The sequence below is a fragment of the Maniola hyperantus genome, chromosome 10, assembly GCF_902806685.2.
Source record: "Maniola hyperantus chromosome 10, iAphHyp1.2, whole genome shotgun sequence".
NCBI classification, from domain to species: domain Eukaryota; kingdom Metazoa; phylum Arthropoda; class Insecta; order Lepidoptera; family Nymphalidae; genus Maniola; species Maniola hyperantus.
In genome coordinates, this window is record NC_048545.1 from 7079136 (window position 1) to 7095015 (window position 15880).

The following is a 15880-nucleotide window of genomic DNA, read 5'->3' on the forward strand; positions in this document are numbered from 1 at the left end:
TACTTGTCTTTACCTGTACATTCTGAAACAGATTTTTATTTCTTTTTATGCATCATAGTTTTTGAATTATCGTGAAAATGTCGAAAAATAAGACTGTACGGAACCCTCGAGCCAGACTTAGCCGGTTTTTTTTGATTTTGTTGATTATATTAAAATCAAGTTTTCTTACACTTGAAAATTAATCCGTAACTCCATCCGCATGGATTTAAGTTTTGATTTTCCGAGATAAAAAGGTGTAGGATATACCCATGCCAAAATCCATGTCGTTCCGTTGCTTGGGTCCATAATATGGGTTTATTTAAATCTCTTCTGAGAATAATCATGAAAAAAAATGGAACTGAACTAAACGTGGCATAGCAAAATAGATGCAAATTCAATTACGAGTAACACGAACATTCAGGTAAACTATAGCGACCTAATTACCAGATTTTAGAGAGAGCTCCACGCCTCGCATATAACCGAGTAATCTACTTATCGAGAGCGATGCAGCGAGATCAAGTGTAATAACGTATCGATGATCTGAGTGCGCAAAATTGTGTATTTGCTCGAGCAAATACGGCAATTTGTGTAAATACGTGTGAGTATCCAAGCGAAATAAGAGTAAGTAAGTACATTAATTTTGATTGCACCTATATAAATATTTTTATATGAAATAAAAGGACGTTTCCTGTATATATTATCCTGTCTTATACTAAACTCGTGGACTACACAAATTACAAGCCCCTATTTCACCCAGTAGTTTGAGCTGTGCGTTGATAGATCAGTCAGTCAGTCAGTTAGTCACCTTTTCCTTTTATGTATGATAATGTCCGCCAGTTCATTCGCGTGGTTATAGGTTCTTGAAAATTCTGCGGGAACTCTTTAATTTTTCATTCCATTCCAAGTTTCAGCCAAGTCGGTTCAGGTATTGTGGCATGAAGAAGTACCTAACAGACATCTAAAATTTTACATTTATAATGTTGTAATTATCAATAACTAATTATCATTATATTATTTAATTAAATAGATAAGGATATTTGGATTTTTAATTCTAAGGCCTATAGGAAATAAGGAAAATGTTTATTAAAAGAAAAATCTTTTATTTCATCACATAGTAGGTACATTTGATAAAATCTTAAAACTATCACTAAACGAATCGAATGTAACTAAAAGATAGATTAGTAAATAAAGCATTTCAGTAGCTTGAAAATATTTGTTTTTTTTTTTAAATTTTAAGAAATCATATTTTTACATCATTATAAATAAAAATTAAGTTGCCTAAAATAAATTATACCATTACAGAGGTATTAGTGAAGAGTTAAATTAAGTAACAATAAAACTCCCGAAACAATTTGTTTTTTATTATAAGCTATAAACGTTTTTATTAGGCGCGCTAAATCTCGTTGCTGCGAAATTTCCTCCAAATATTATGTGACACGCATCTTATATTGAACGTATTTTTTCAATTTGGAATTCACGGACTCTCTCGGCAAGGGAGCGCTGGTAGGCTATTTCGACATGGCCCTCTTAATGATACGATCAAAAGGGCTCTTGACACCATAAAATCCTATTAATATATTCCTGAGTAATCCCTTCGGCAAGAGACCTGATGGATTCCTGGGAACGGAGACGGGTTCTAATGTGGCACGCAACGTGTGTTGATACTTTGGCCACATGAGTAGATATCCCTATCTACTCGTGTGCATTGGCCCTGTATCATATCAGGGAGATAAGCATTAAGTCTGGGAGCCGCAGCAGAGATGGCTGAAACCGGTAAGTGGCAGAAGCACCTATGCCTCTCTCTTCGAGAGTTACACGTTACGTAGATATCCTGGGACCATGGAATCTAAGTGCTAAAAAATTTAACGAGAGATTTTAACGCAGATAATACTTCTGTCACGAAATGAGGCCAACTGGTGATAGAAGGGCTTTTGCGTAAAAGGCCTGACTGTCCAGCGTGGAAATATAGTCAGTAATCATGGCACCATTTCAAGTGGGCATGATTTGTATAGTAATTAGCTAATGCTAGTTTTATTGTAACATTTTCAATATAGTTTATAAATTAAATTAAAATATAACAACTCTTTGGATAAGTTGTGAAGAATATGAATAGAAGAAATAATATATTACTCGCCCTATATTCAAGTTGTAGAGATCAGTTCCGCAGTAACTTCTTTCATAAATTATGAGCACAACTATTGTATGCACTTGATTCTACATAACTTTTATCGTTAGCCCATATTTAGAGTTTCTTGAAAATTCTTTTTCTTGCTAGTTAAAATAGAAATAAAAAATATTATTAAAACTTTTATCTAACTAATAATAATTGTGGATGCATTATAAGATAATATTTATTTGCACTTAAACGAAAAAATACTTATAAAAATATTTATCATGATTCGGTAGGTAAGTATGTCTTTTCTCCTTTAGCTCTAAAAATCTGAATTAAGTAGTTTTATAATGACCAGACTTAGATTATTTGCTCACTAATTTAAATAAGACATGGTCGACTGTGAATAGACGTATATCTCCTAATATTCTCAGCAAATCTGGGTGACGTTTTCACAATCATTTAGAACGTTTCACTCTTGAAACGTTCTAGATGAGTATGAAAACGTCACGTTTACTGTATTACATGAAGGTACCTATTATAGATTCACTTTAGCCTTTAGAATAGGTAAGCCTTCCCGAGCAAATCACTTTTAATTGGAAAGAACTTACTCGAGGCAATGGCCTCGTAATAGTATCGTTTATTTCAAAACAAATAGGTACCTACTTGGTTTCTCCGCAAATAATTAAGTTTTATCCTTATTACAGCGAAAATATAGAGCCAAGATTTTCTAGTATGCGCGGAACTCTTAATGATATGTTATGAGGAAAGTGAACGAGAAAGTTTTGCTATCGTGGCAAAGCTTGTGTGGTGGCTTATTTATTGCAATCTGAATTGCAATGTAGCTTACATTCTAGCAAGCAAGTTCCAAAGGTGTTCCTGAGTTGGGTAACAAATTATTGGCACATAGCAAATAATCATACACAAGGCACAAACTAGGTAAGTTGAAAGTTCGTCCAACTTGCTTCGGCAGTAATCTACTTCAGTCTTATGCTCAATAGTATATCCAAGGTTTATTTAAGTATTAAGCATTTTATAATTTGAGTTATTGTAAGAATGCGCATAAGTCAATTTTTTTTTAATTTTCTTTGGAGTAGTATTAGAAATCACGTCATGCATTGCCAGATACATAATATCGTGGCAACTCCCTGCCAGACACCCTTTAAGTTTAACCAATTGTTAAAGTATATAACGAAGGTTTGGCACGCACTGGCTCTCTCTATAAATAATAAGTTACGAGACAAACAAAGGCGAAAGTTTCCTTATCACACCATATCGGTATGTTTATGTGGCATTTGGCATTGCCATGAACCGGTGTTTTAACGAGTAAGTTTCAAAGGCGTTCCCGAGCTTACAAATTGGAGCATGGTGCTGGTAACTCGCAAACAATCATACACAAGGTACAAGTTAGACAAGTTTTGGACCGTGCGCTTAGCGTTCATCTGACTTTTGATAGTAATTTACTTCGGTATTGCAGTCAGGAGAGATGAGCTTAGGTAACGTACTTAGGAGTTCGGTGCAATCATGACTTTTATCCATTTGGATAGTGTCGGTCAGATCGTTGTGGTTAAATTGGTCCGTGAATAATGGACAAATTATATTCTCGGCTACGACAACGAAAAACGAAAATTGGATCTAGTGCGCAACCTTTCATACAAAATTGGTACTTGCTACGGCTACTTTGAATCGAGAATATTCGGATTCGGATCGAATCGAATGTCAGATCAAGTGCGTAATTGCGTTTCTAGAATATGGTTGTTGGTCGATAAAGTTTTCTATCGGAAATGTCGGCATGAACTTTTAAATTCAGTAGGTACCTAATAATAATGATGGCAAAAGTAAGTTTCGTAGTCGCAAGGAAGTTGGAGTTAGCGGCTTGTTTATATGACAATTGGCATTGCAATGAAACAACATTCTTGCGAGTCTCTTCAAAGGCGGTTGCGAGTTGGGTAACAAATTGAGCACAGTTCCTGCAAACGCATATAATATTCAGACCATAGACGTAAAGCAAATCCTAAGATAAGATACCTAGATTGTTTGATAAGTTCAGAACTATGTGACAGTTCATACAACTTCGTTATGGTTCTCATAGTACGTAATTAGATTAAGTTTAAAATTGAGAAAGAGCCAGCGCGTGTCAGATCGTATTGGACAATACGCAGGAACACTGGGAGGAACGTTTGTTTGGATCATTGTGGCTTTGGGAGAAGAATTTGGGAAAAGAAGAAACAGAGAATAGTACTAGTATCATGTCGTGCATTGCCAGACACTTAGTGTCGTGGCAACACCCCGCCAGGCACCCTTAAACTTTTAAACTTTTACTTCGACGAAAGATTTTTACACCTTGTTATCTCCCAAAGCCACTATGATTGAAACAAACATCCAAACAAACGTTACTCCCAGTGTTGGGGACAATACGCAGAGAAACTTTCAGGTTTTACAAAATAACGAAGGTTTGCCACGTGCTGGCTCTTAGTCCAAAATGTTTTGATTTTACTTTCCTTTTCATATTATTTAATTGTATACAACATAAAGTTATTGAACTAAACTAAAATTCATATTATTTTCATAATAAGTATTAAATTTTTTTCGTGAACCTATATTATTAAGCTAAACTATATATAAGTGGAAAACTAAAACGTATGACAATTATGAATGATGAAACAGATTAATCGACAAACATGCAAACATAAACTGCAAAACTCATAATATATAGGGTACAAATAAGTTTTCTAATTTTGTCATAGAAACGGGTTCAAGAGATTTTTTTTACTATTCAAACCTACGTGTTAACACGTATGAATACGTTGAATAGTAAAAAAGATTAATTTTTAACGTATTTCGTTCAACCGTTTATTTATTGATTGAACAAATATAATTGGATTAAGAATCATGAATATGGAAGATACAGATCGATTTTAGAGAGAGAGACGTTGAAATAAATTCAACAAAATCCAATAATACCCTTTTGAATATTCTACCACTCATCCGGCAAAAAGCTAATCCCCTGAATAATGGCGTTATAGATATCAACGTGGAAGCAGGCGTACTGAAAAATATGCCAGCTGTCCCGCTCTCAATGTGTGTATGGAATTAATAAAGCTTTTAGATAATAAATTTTGTTTTGTCGAAGGCTTTATTGTTTTCATGGCAATTAACTGCTAATAGGTATAACAGTTAGTCAACACGGGTGCCTATGCCAAATTTAGTAATATGACCTCGTATAATTTTATTTTATTAGATTTTAATTAGCTTTATGTATACCTAAACAAGGCTTAAAGCCAGTATGACTAATCCATACTTAATATCATAAATGCGAAACTGTTGTCTGTCTGCTAGCTTTTCACGGTCCATCCGATTTTAAGGAGTGCAGAGAAAGCTTGCATTCCGAGAAAGGATAAATGCTACTTTTGGTCCCGGAAAATCAAAGGGATCCCATGTGTTTTTTTGATAACCTAAATCTACATGGTTAAAGATGCAAGCATCATCTACACGGTAGGTATTTACAGCGTGCAGAGATAGCTTGAACCCTAGAGACAAATATATACTATATTTTTAACCCGGAAAATTAAAAAGTTCACACGGGATTTTTAAAAACTCAAATCTACTCGGACGAAGTCACGGGCATCATCTAGTTCATAATATTATAGAATTATGTAAGGATGATTCATTTAGCTTTTTCTTACTAAAGTTACTTAAAAGGATGTTAGATTAATCTGTAAAATATAGAACCGTCACGAAATCGTGTCGCTCATAATACAAAATAACAGATAAATTACCTTAACGATGATGTTTGTTAAGTAGAAATTCTAAGTAAAATAAGTTTTTGAGTCTATTACAGTGTGACTTATATTTCAACATTTAACTATTCTGTGGAATTCGTTCAACCCGTTTTCCTGGTCCCAGTGCGGAATTAATACAAAAACAAGTTCTTACATCACAGCCGAGGATTTCTCTTAGTTTCATTAGTTTTACTTACTTCAATTCTTACACCAAAAAGGATTTGGGAAATTTAGGCAATTTATCTCGTTGGCTTAAGTGGTTGTTGCTTATTACCCGTCTCTACACAATATAACTATACACACAATATATAGCTAAAGATTTGGAAAATAATGAAGGCTTTTTATCCTGAAAAATCTACGAATTTTCATGGATTTATAAAAACCTAAATCCACGCGGACGAGGTCACGGCCATCATTAGTGTTCAAATAATATTATAGATGGTACATTCCTGTGAAATTAAACAATGAATTCCTAACTTATATGCTTTGTTATTATCATACAAACCAGATAATATTGTATAGTATTTGTGATTGATACATAATTATACAGTACCCGTAGTACAAGATTTTACGTCTCACCAAACCAAACCAAATTCGAGAGTCGAAATACTTCCGCGTTACAGTAAACTGGATCTTAAATGCCTTGTTTTAAAGCTCAAGTTTGTCTACCTACAGCCAGCGCTCCAAGCGGAAACATTGCGAAATTAAAATCAGTGGCATTGAATATTTGACTTCAATTCAAGGCTGTTTAGGTCCATTTTACTGTAATGCGGAAGTATTTCGACTTTCGAATTTGGTTTGGTTTGGTGAGACGTAAAATCTTGTACTACGGGTACAGATGGTAATATAAATCCAGCGGCCTTAGTTAACAATTCATAGTTCAGGTAATGTTTTTTGGACCCAATATTGTCAGTTCAATTTGGAATCTTATTGATGGTTTATTTAAATAAGTTTTGTTGTATTGTAAGCACTGCTTACTATACCTGTAGAGATAGAAACACATTCCCGCAATATTATGTCATGTGACGACGTGTTTTTAGGCTCCCGCAATAGAATTCCAGGAGTCTGCACGTCTTGCGTAGGCTGGATTATTGCAAATATGCCGGGATCACAAGGCTCAAGACATATTGGCGAAAATCCAGGTGAAGCAACATGTTTTTTTAAACTGCTAAAAAAATGCTATTTAAAATAGGAATTTGTAAGGAATTCTTGGGTTATTTTTATACACATCTTTTATTCATTTTGCTTTACACTTTATAATAGTGGAAATATTTTATAACATTAAAAAAAAGACTCACGTCGTTGCATCTCTACGCCAATATGCTATGAACCTAATACTCAATTGATATACACCCTACCAACTAGGTAAGCAAGTTAATTAGAACTTTCCAAAAGGTTACGAATTACGATTGTTTTCTTTTTATGTTATTATTTTCTTAGGAAATACGAAATTATTACATAAGCTATTGGTACTAGGAAATATTAACCTAACTTTGCTTTGTCAGTAAATATAATAGATAAAGGTACCTAAGCAAATTTTTACGTAGTAGTCTTCAGAAATTCTTCACAAATTGTCAGACACTTCAGAATTTATGAAGGAATTTCCAACGCAATTTATTACTTTTGCAATATTTTTCTTAATTTACTTTTAATTTGAAATATATCCCACTAAATATTTTTACTTAACTAGCTGATGCCCGCTACTTCGTCCGCGTGGAATTACGTTTTAAAAATCCCGTGGGAACTCTTTGATTTTTCGGGATAAAAAGTAGCCTATGTCACTCTCCAGGCCTTTATCTATAACCACGCAAAAAAACACGTTAATCCGTTGCACCGTTGCGACGTGATTGAAGGACAAACCAACAAACAAACACACTTTCGCATTCGCATTTATAATAAGGGTACTGATGTGAAAGTTTGGATGTTTGTTAATTCTTCACGCCACAATGGCTAGGAATGGAGATAGCTTATACCCTTAACCAACACAATATAGGCTACTTCTTATACTAAGATATTTTTAAAATACCTGTGTTCACGCAGATCAACTCGCGAGCATTATTTAGCAGTCGGATAAATTTCAATTTATTTATTTACTTATTTTATTTGACGAATCACAAGCAATGGGTGAGTACTTTAAATAGATAGTGGGGCAATGATTTCCACACTAGAATTTCCTATCTCGTGGAAATACACCCTATAACAATAACAGCTTATTCATTCTAGGCAAGTGAGTTTGTACATCTGTAGGTCCCAGTGTTTCGGTGGTGCATGCGTGCGTGTGAGAGTTTGTGCATGTGTGTGTGTGTGTGTGCGTGTGTGTGTGTGTGTGTGTGTGTGTGTGTGTGTGTGTGTGTGTGTGAGAGAGAGAGAGAATATGTGATATTATAATATCAGTATTTTTCTGTATCTTCGTAATTAGTTTATACTAGTATTTTTTTTTTATGCTGAGACATTTTCATAATTTTGAGGGTCATTGGTATTAAGAAATAGTCCAGCAAAAAGGAAAGATCCGTGTTAACTGTGTACAACAATTGCCGAACAGACACGTGAATTTAAGAAACTTAAAAGTTCTCGGTTTTCTTTCGACTGCCTGCCTGTGTTGAATGCTTTAAGAAGAGGTTAGAAGACCACTTAGCGGCCGCTTGCCTCAGATGCAATTTTATCTCGTCGGAAGGAAGGGACTGTATGGAATGTTTGCTGAAAGAGGGATAAAATCTCTAAAGGGAATTTTTGTACTTAATGAGAGTCTATATAAATACTACTGCACTGTAGATATATAGGAATCTATCATACCTGTAGAAAAGAAAGAAGTTAGTCAAGTCAGCTAGAAGTCATAGGTACTTGCATTAATTTTAACGTTGGGCACAAAGCTGAAAATCTACATTAAAAACAATAGTTAAATAAAAACACACGATTAAAGACGTACGTTGAAATCACCACGAACGAATTGACGGGCAAAACCTAGTCTTAAATATAAATGAAAACAAAGTTGTACAAATTCTGTTCACAGCAAATTATTTTCTTTATATTTTAGTACTTAAAGGCTCTTGAAACATAATCGCCTTTGAGCCTTTTCTTACGTAAAAAGATAACTTTATTTATCAAAAAGTTTTCAACATGAAGACGTTGTAAAAGAGAAAACAAGAATATAAATAAAACTAACAAAGTCTCGGAGAAGAAAATTTTATCGTGGCGAAAATTGTTCATTTGAATACAGTAAGTAGGTATACCTATATTTTTTTAATATACAAAAGAGTAATTACCTATCTACTTATACTAATTAGGTTGGCTCGTTTATTTTAATACAGTGATATAAATATTAATGAGTAACTTACATCACAAATTAATGAATAATTTACTTTTCATGCTGTTTTTAAATACTTACCATCGGATGATGTACCAGGCCTGGCAATTACTAAAAGTAATAATAATAAAGAAGCGCTCGAACCGTATCTCAGACAATTCATTTTGGTTCAAATCTTTAACCGACCAGCATCGTAATGCAAACTTTTCCGACCATTAGAGGTATGTCAACAAAAGTGTTGTGATGAGTTTTGGTGGTGTAATGGTGTTCGATCATTGATTCGGCAGCTCGATGTGGAAATCGTTTCGATTAAATATTCATCGGTTGTGAGTCGACCGAGCGAGCGGTCGCGAACGGTTCGACGATGTGGCGGCCACGCTCGTAGCGCGATACAGCGACGGATGCGTAGCAGCGGCCTCGGAGCACACCGGCTACGTACTGCCCGCGCTACAGCGAGCCTCGCCGCTTTGTCTACGAATCTCCTAAACTCCCGGCGCTTGCGTAGCCCCGCCTCGCTCTCGAATGAAAGGACGGAACATTGCCAGTATTTGTAACAGTTTGCGTCAAATTGATATAAATGGAGACGGTTTTAATAAAGTGTAATTGACTTTTGCCGACTTTGCGTCGCATTAATTTCGGCCACGCTAAGACGCCTCGGGCAGGTGCGGCGTTAAATATCATCGCAGTAACTTCGCTTTTTGCCATGAATAATCTCAAATTTAAATGAATGTTAATTATGATGAGATTTTAAGTTTAAGGAAATATTTGAAAGATTGATGTTAAGTAAGGCCGTTTATACCTTTTTATATATACCTACTTTATAATTTAGTATAGAATACCATTAATCGTCATTTATTTTTCCTTTTCTGTTTTGAAGCAAATTGCTTTCGGTTTCAAGTTTATTATTTAATTGAATCGTCTTCGGGCTTTTTATATTCTGTTCCAACCACCTACAGTACCTACGTTTCAACTTAAACGGATGAACAATGCGCAAATGCATAGGTAACGAATAAATATACAGACAGTTATTAATTTTTATATTTTAGAATAGCTTATTCCCGCGACTTCATTGGCGTACACAAATCTCAAATCCCTATTTTACCCCTTAGGAGTTGAATTTTCAAAAATCCTTTCTTAGCAGATGTCTACGTCATAATAGCTATCTGCATGCCAAATTTCAGCCCGATCCGTCAAGTAGTTTGAGCCGTGCGTTGGTAGATGAGCTAGTCAGCCAATCAGTCAGTCAGTCAGCTTTTCTTTAATTGTATATGTCGATAGATTTTAGTAGTTTCTTACAGAAATAGGACCTAGAATCTGTCACTTAACCTCAATTCAGTTTAGTGACATCATGATCAACCCATCGCCGGCTCACTACTGAGGACGGGTCTCCTCGCAGAACGAGAAGGGTTTTGCCATAGTCCACCACGCTAGCCATGTGCGGATTGGCAGACTTCACACACCTTTGAGAACATCATGGTGATCTCTCAAGCATGCAGGTTTCCTCAAGATGTTTTCCTTCCGTTAAAGCAAGCACATAATTCCAAAAAGTTAGAGGTGCGTGCCCGAGATCAAACCCCCAACATCCGATTAGGAGGCTGATGTCCTAACCACTAGGCTATGACGGCTAGTTCAGTTTAGTGACATATATTTAACTAGTTTATGCCCGCGACTTCGTGCGCGTGGACTACACAAATTTCAAACCCCCTATTTCACAGCCTTAGGGGTTGAATTTTCAAAAATCTTTTCTTAGCGGATGCCTACGTCATAATAGCTATCTGCATGCCAAATTTCAGCCCGATCCGTCCAGTAGTTTGAGCTGTGCGTTGATAGATCAGTCAGTCAGTCAGTCACTTACCTTTTCCTTTTATATATTTAGATTCATATCCTTGGCTAGTATTTAGACCAGTTATAGTTACGCTACAAACACTGACTATCCTCTCACCCTCACGTGTTATTTTAAGCTAGTTAATATAATCACATAAAGCTCCCAGTGGGGAGCGGTGAGAAACAGCAGGTGACTCGCACCACGCACTGACTTTACTCGTTATAATGATAAAGAGGGGCACACGAGGCACGGCGACTGTTCACCGCTTTTATAAGCATAAAAGCATTTGTTTTTACTTATTCAGGAACAATTGCAAGGGAATAATAGGAGAAACGAGGTATAAGTATAATGTTAAAACAAAGAAGCAATGAGTAAAACAGAATAGTGCGAAATAGTATAATACAATGTTATATAGGTATATATTTTCAGATTAACAACGGCGATAGGTGGGCGATAGGTAGTAGGTACCTATAATACATATATCGATTTGTGGTAAAATTGTATTGGGACGTTTCTTGTTTATCCTCTTGTTTCAAATTATTTTGACATCTTAGCTACAATGCAGTACAATATTAGGATATTGTATATTATCATAAAATATATTCTTGACTTGAAAATTGAATACCCAGGACTTTGACCGGCTCACTACAGAGCGCGGGTCTCCTCTCAGAGTGAGAAGGGTTTTTGGCCATAGTCTACCATGCTGGCCATGTGCAGATTGGTAGACTTCACACACCTTTGAGAACATTATGGAGAACTCTCAGCATGCAGGTTTCCTCACAATGTTTTCCTTCACCGTTAAAGCAAATGCTATTTAATTATAATTAAAACGCACATAACTCCGAAAAGTTAGAGGTGCGTGCCCGGGATCGAACCCCCGACCTCCGATTGGAAGGTGGACGTCCTAACCACTAGGCTATCACAGCTAAGCCTAGCACAGGTAATACCTATTGCGTACCTACCCAAGCACAACTAGTGCGATAACGCTTCCCCGTGACATTATCACCGACAAAGCGTTGCAAAAACTACGAGAGAGATGTATTGCACTTTTTTTTTAGTAAGATACAAGTTAGCCCTTGACTGCAGTACCGGTGGTAAGTTATAATGCAATCTAAAATGGAAGCAAGCTAACCTGGAAGGGATACGACAGCTTTTATTAAACCTATGCCCCATTGATTTCTACGCGGCATCGTACTGGAACGCATCTCTTGGCGGCACGGCTTTGCCGGTAGGGTGGTAACTAGTCCCTATTAGCTAGCTTATTGCTATTATGACGTAGACATCCGCTAAGAAAGGATTTTTGATAATTCAATTCCTAAACGGGTAAAACAGGGGTTTGAAGTTTGTGTAGTCCACGCGGACAAAGTCACGGGCATAAGTTCTACAATAATATATTATTATAATTCTATCTCATTCCCTCACAAGCTATAAATCCTATAGATATGTGTTTGTGTCTTTTAGTGTCGCTTTTTCGTTTCATCGAGTTTCAAAATAAATGACAACGGTATCTAATAAAGAAGTTCTCACTTCAAAAATAAAAAAGTTTGGCCGTTTCAAATTCAATATATTATGGGCGCGTGTTCTCGCTCAGCGAACAACGAAGCTCGCTCGAGCATTGCTCACAGGAAATTTATTGTTTTTCTAAGGAAATTTTCCTTAGAAAATTCTATATTACCGCTGAGCTATTAGGAAGATTTGGTAAAGTTTAATGACCTGACGAATTGTGAGCATATGAGTAAGTAAGCAAAAATAATATTATATAATAATATTAGTGCGTATAATACTATAAATTAAGTAGTCACTCGTAACTATACCAAGAAAGGCATTCCAAGGCAATAAGGCGGTTCACTATGACGTACATAAATATCGAACTTATTAGTACTTATTGGCTCCGATGAGATGTTCATTTTCAAAACTTACTGACCACAAACTGTTTTTTTTTTTTTTTTTTTTTTTTTTTTTTTTTTTTTTTTTTTTTTTTTTTTTTTTTATTAGTTATGTTTTTTTTTTTTTTTTAATACAATAAAACTTAAAGCTAGCCTTATCTAATTACTATATAATCATGACCGCGTGGAATGGTGCCAAGAATACTGGCTGCATTTCCGCGCTGGACAGCTAGGCTGATCCGCTGCGCAAAAAATGAGCCAGCCCTTCTGTCACCAGTTGAGGCTATTAATCGCGGTGAAATGTCTCGTAAAAATTTTTTAGCACTAAGACTCCATGGCCCCAGGGTCTCCACGGCAAACGGCACAAAAATGTAACTCTCTATAAGAGAGGCATACTTGCGCCGCTTGCCGTTTTCAGCTGTTTCTGCTGCGGCTCCCGGTCTTGATGCTGTCTTCCTGATATGACACGGGGCCAATGTGTCAACGCAAGTTGCGTCCCACATTAGCGCCCGTCCCCGTTCCCAGGGAACCAGCGTCAATCCATCAGGTCTCTTGCCATCATCCCGACTAATCCCTGCCGGCTCAATGAGCGCAGGAATATTTATGGTGGCAAGAGCTCTTTTAATTGTATCGTTAAGAGAGCCATGCCTAAACAGCCTACCGGAGCTCCTTTGGCAAGAGAGTCCGTGGATTCCAAATTTATCAACCTCTTTTCCACACGGACATCTGTGCTGATGGCACAGTGGTGTTCCCAATCTGAGACCTAGAGCCACACGAAAACTTTCGTTATCTAAAAGTGTGCCGAGATTTTTTGATGGCAAGGCATGCAGCCAATACCCAGATTCCTTTTCGGATAATGCTAGAAGCCTGGCACGATCTCTGTCACTTGTAAGATTTTGAACCAAATTCGTATGTGTCAGTTGAACCAATGGCAAATCCCAAAGTTTTTGTGTAGTACGTTCCTTCGGGATGTCGACATTGGGACATCTGACCTTCCAACTCTCTAGGGCCTCTGTGGCATAGGTCAATGATGAATTGGATTTGAGAATTGAGAGCTAAGCTCTTTTATACTATGCACAGAGGACAGAAAAGCCGGAAGAGCTACACTGGAAATTTTCCTCACGCCGATGCCACCGTACTTGACCGGTAAAGTTGCTTGGTTCCAGGAGTGCTCATCAAAAGTTAAATTTAGAATTTGTTCTAGTGTACTTTTAAGGGTGGCATCCATGTTATCGAGTAGTCCATGAAATTTCCAAATTGGGCTCGCGCGGAGAATGTAAATTAATTTAGGTACAAAAAGGCAATATTTTAGGATCGAAAATGCAATGTGAGAATTTAGAGTGCCCAATTTGTCGGTATTAGCCGAAAATGTTCTGACTTTTTGATCCAAGAGTGGTTGTATGGATTCATTATAAAGAGGAGCACCGAGAAGGCAAAGTGAACGTTTATCAAGTATTTTAATATTAGGTGAAATTTCATTGAATAATTCAGAGGCCAATAGAATTCTTTCTTGCGACAGTTTTTCTGTAAAAAACAATTCGCATTTCGAAAAATTAAGTTCTAAACCAATTTTCCCAAACTGTTGCTTAATATGATTAAGATCTTTTAGAACGTCATCCACGTTGCCCCCAATGGTTCCATCATCAAGATACCATATGTTAAATTTAGATGTTAAATTTGAGATATGGTTATGGATCCCTAAGCTGAACAGGGCCGGACCTAAAGGATCCCCCTGCTGAACGCCTACAGAAGACTTAATATCGCTATCTCCAAAGAATAATTTAGAAGCAGAGCTGTAACATTGCCAAACATATGGGTAAATTTCAGGAAGTTGCGTTGAGACTTCTGTCAGCAAAGTTGCCCTGTCCAAAGAATTAAAAGCATTCTTTACATCTACTTTCAGCAGTACCTCAACCTCGCCATTCGTTAAGAAAGTACGAGCCGAATGAACTGCTGCTTCACAACCTCCTTTACTGCCGAATCCAACTTGAATAGGTTGGAATTTATCCTTTAGGGTAGAGACTATGTGACTACACGCTAATTTTGACGCCAAACGGCGAAAAGTACAGCCAACAGCGATGGGACGGATGCCACCATCTTTCTTATTGAAAGCACAAAGCCTCGCGCCATAAAGGAATGGTAGAAAGGATGAATTTACCTCGCCAGATAACATGAAATTACATAGTCTGGTAATGTCGCTCAGTAGCGCCTTGCCGGCGTCCCCAGCAGTAACTCCCACAAGATCCTTAAGATGTTGTGGCGTTATGCCGTCCATGCCACCAGCAGAGCCACTAGAAAACGACATTATCGCAGCGTAAGTTTCTTCATCCTTTATCTGTAAATAAGAAGTGTTAGAAGGTGGATCTGGCAGCACAGAATCGGTATTTGGTAAGGGATGCTTGTCACGTAAGGCTTCCAGCGTTATATCATTGAATGGAGCCAGTGTATCACTAGAAAACAAAATGCGGGCGGCGTTTTTAAGATCCCCATCCATAACCTTGTTTTCCACAATTTTCTTCAAATTGTAATTTTGTGTTCGAAATGAGCAGTCAGGGATTGGAAAAACGCGATCAGCCAAACTATTTTTTTTTAATTTTGTACATAGCGACCCGATTTCTGACTTATTAACATAGAAATGTCTATATGCAAAAAAAAAGAGGTTTTGCCAATCTAAAAGTGAATTTGATAGCACATTTTGGATTGTATGTGATAAGGATCTAGCTAACGATATCCTAGCTCCTCGCGGAATGCGTTTTATTAATGGAATATTTTGACTGTATTTGGATAATAAAATTTCAAATGGTACCTGGTTATCGCTTCCTGATTGGGTTTGATCGCACATCAAATTTGGGCAAGTAAGAGGCCGTGTAGGCGGTCCGTGACAACGTGCGATGTGAATATTAAGGCCTTTGCGACCCTTAAACTGCCTGCCATCGCTACAGTGGGGGCATTCTAGGTATTCACCTTGAGAAGCACTGGGGTTCATACTTCGAA

General features: G+C 36.9%; 1 protein-coding gene across 1 annotated transcript in view; it reads right to left on the reverse strand.

The window, feature by feature from the left end:
* Positions 1 to 9583, reverse strand: part of LOC117986104 (lachesin-like) — a 56048-nt gene extending 46465 nt beyond the window's left edge. Inside the window, exon 1 of the mRNA XM_069501191.1 lies at positions 9257 to 9583. Within this exon, the coding sequence (XP_069357292.1) occupies positions 9257 to 9338 (82 nt within the window). The 5' untranslated portion in view covers positions 9339 to 9583. The remainder of the gene's footprint in view (positions 1 to 9256) is intronic.
* Positions 9584 to 15880: the final 6297 nt, after the last annotated feature.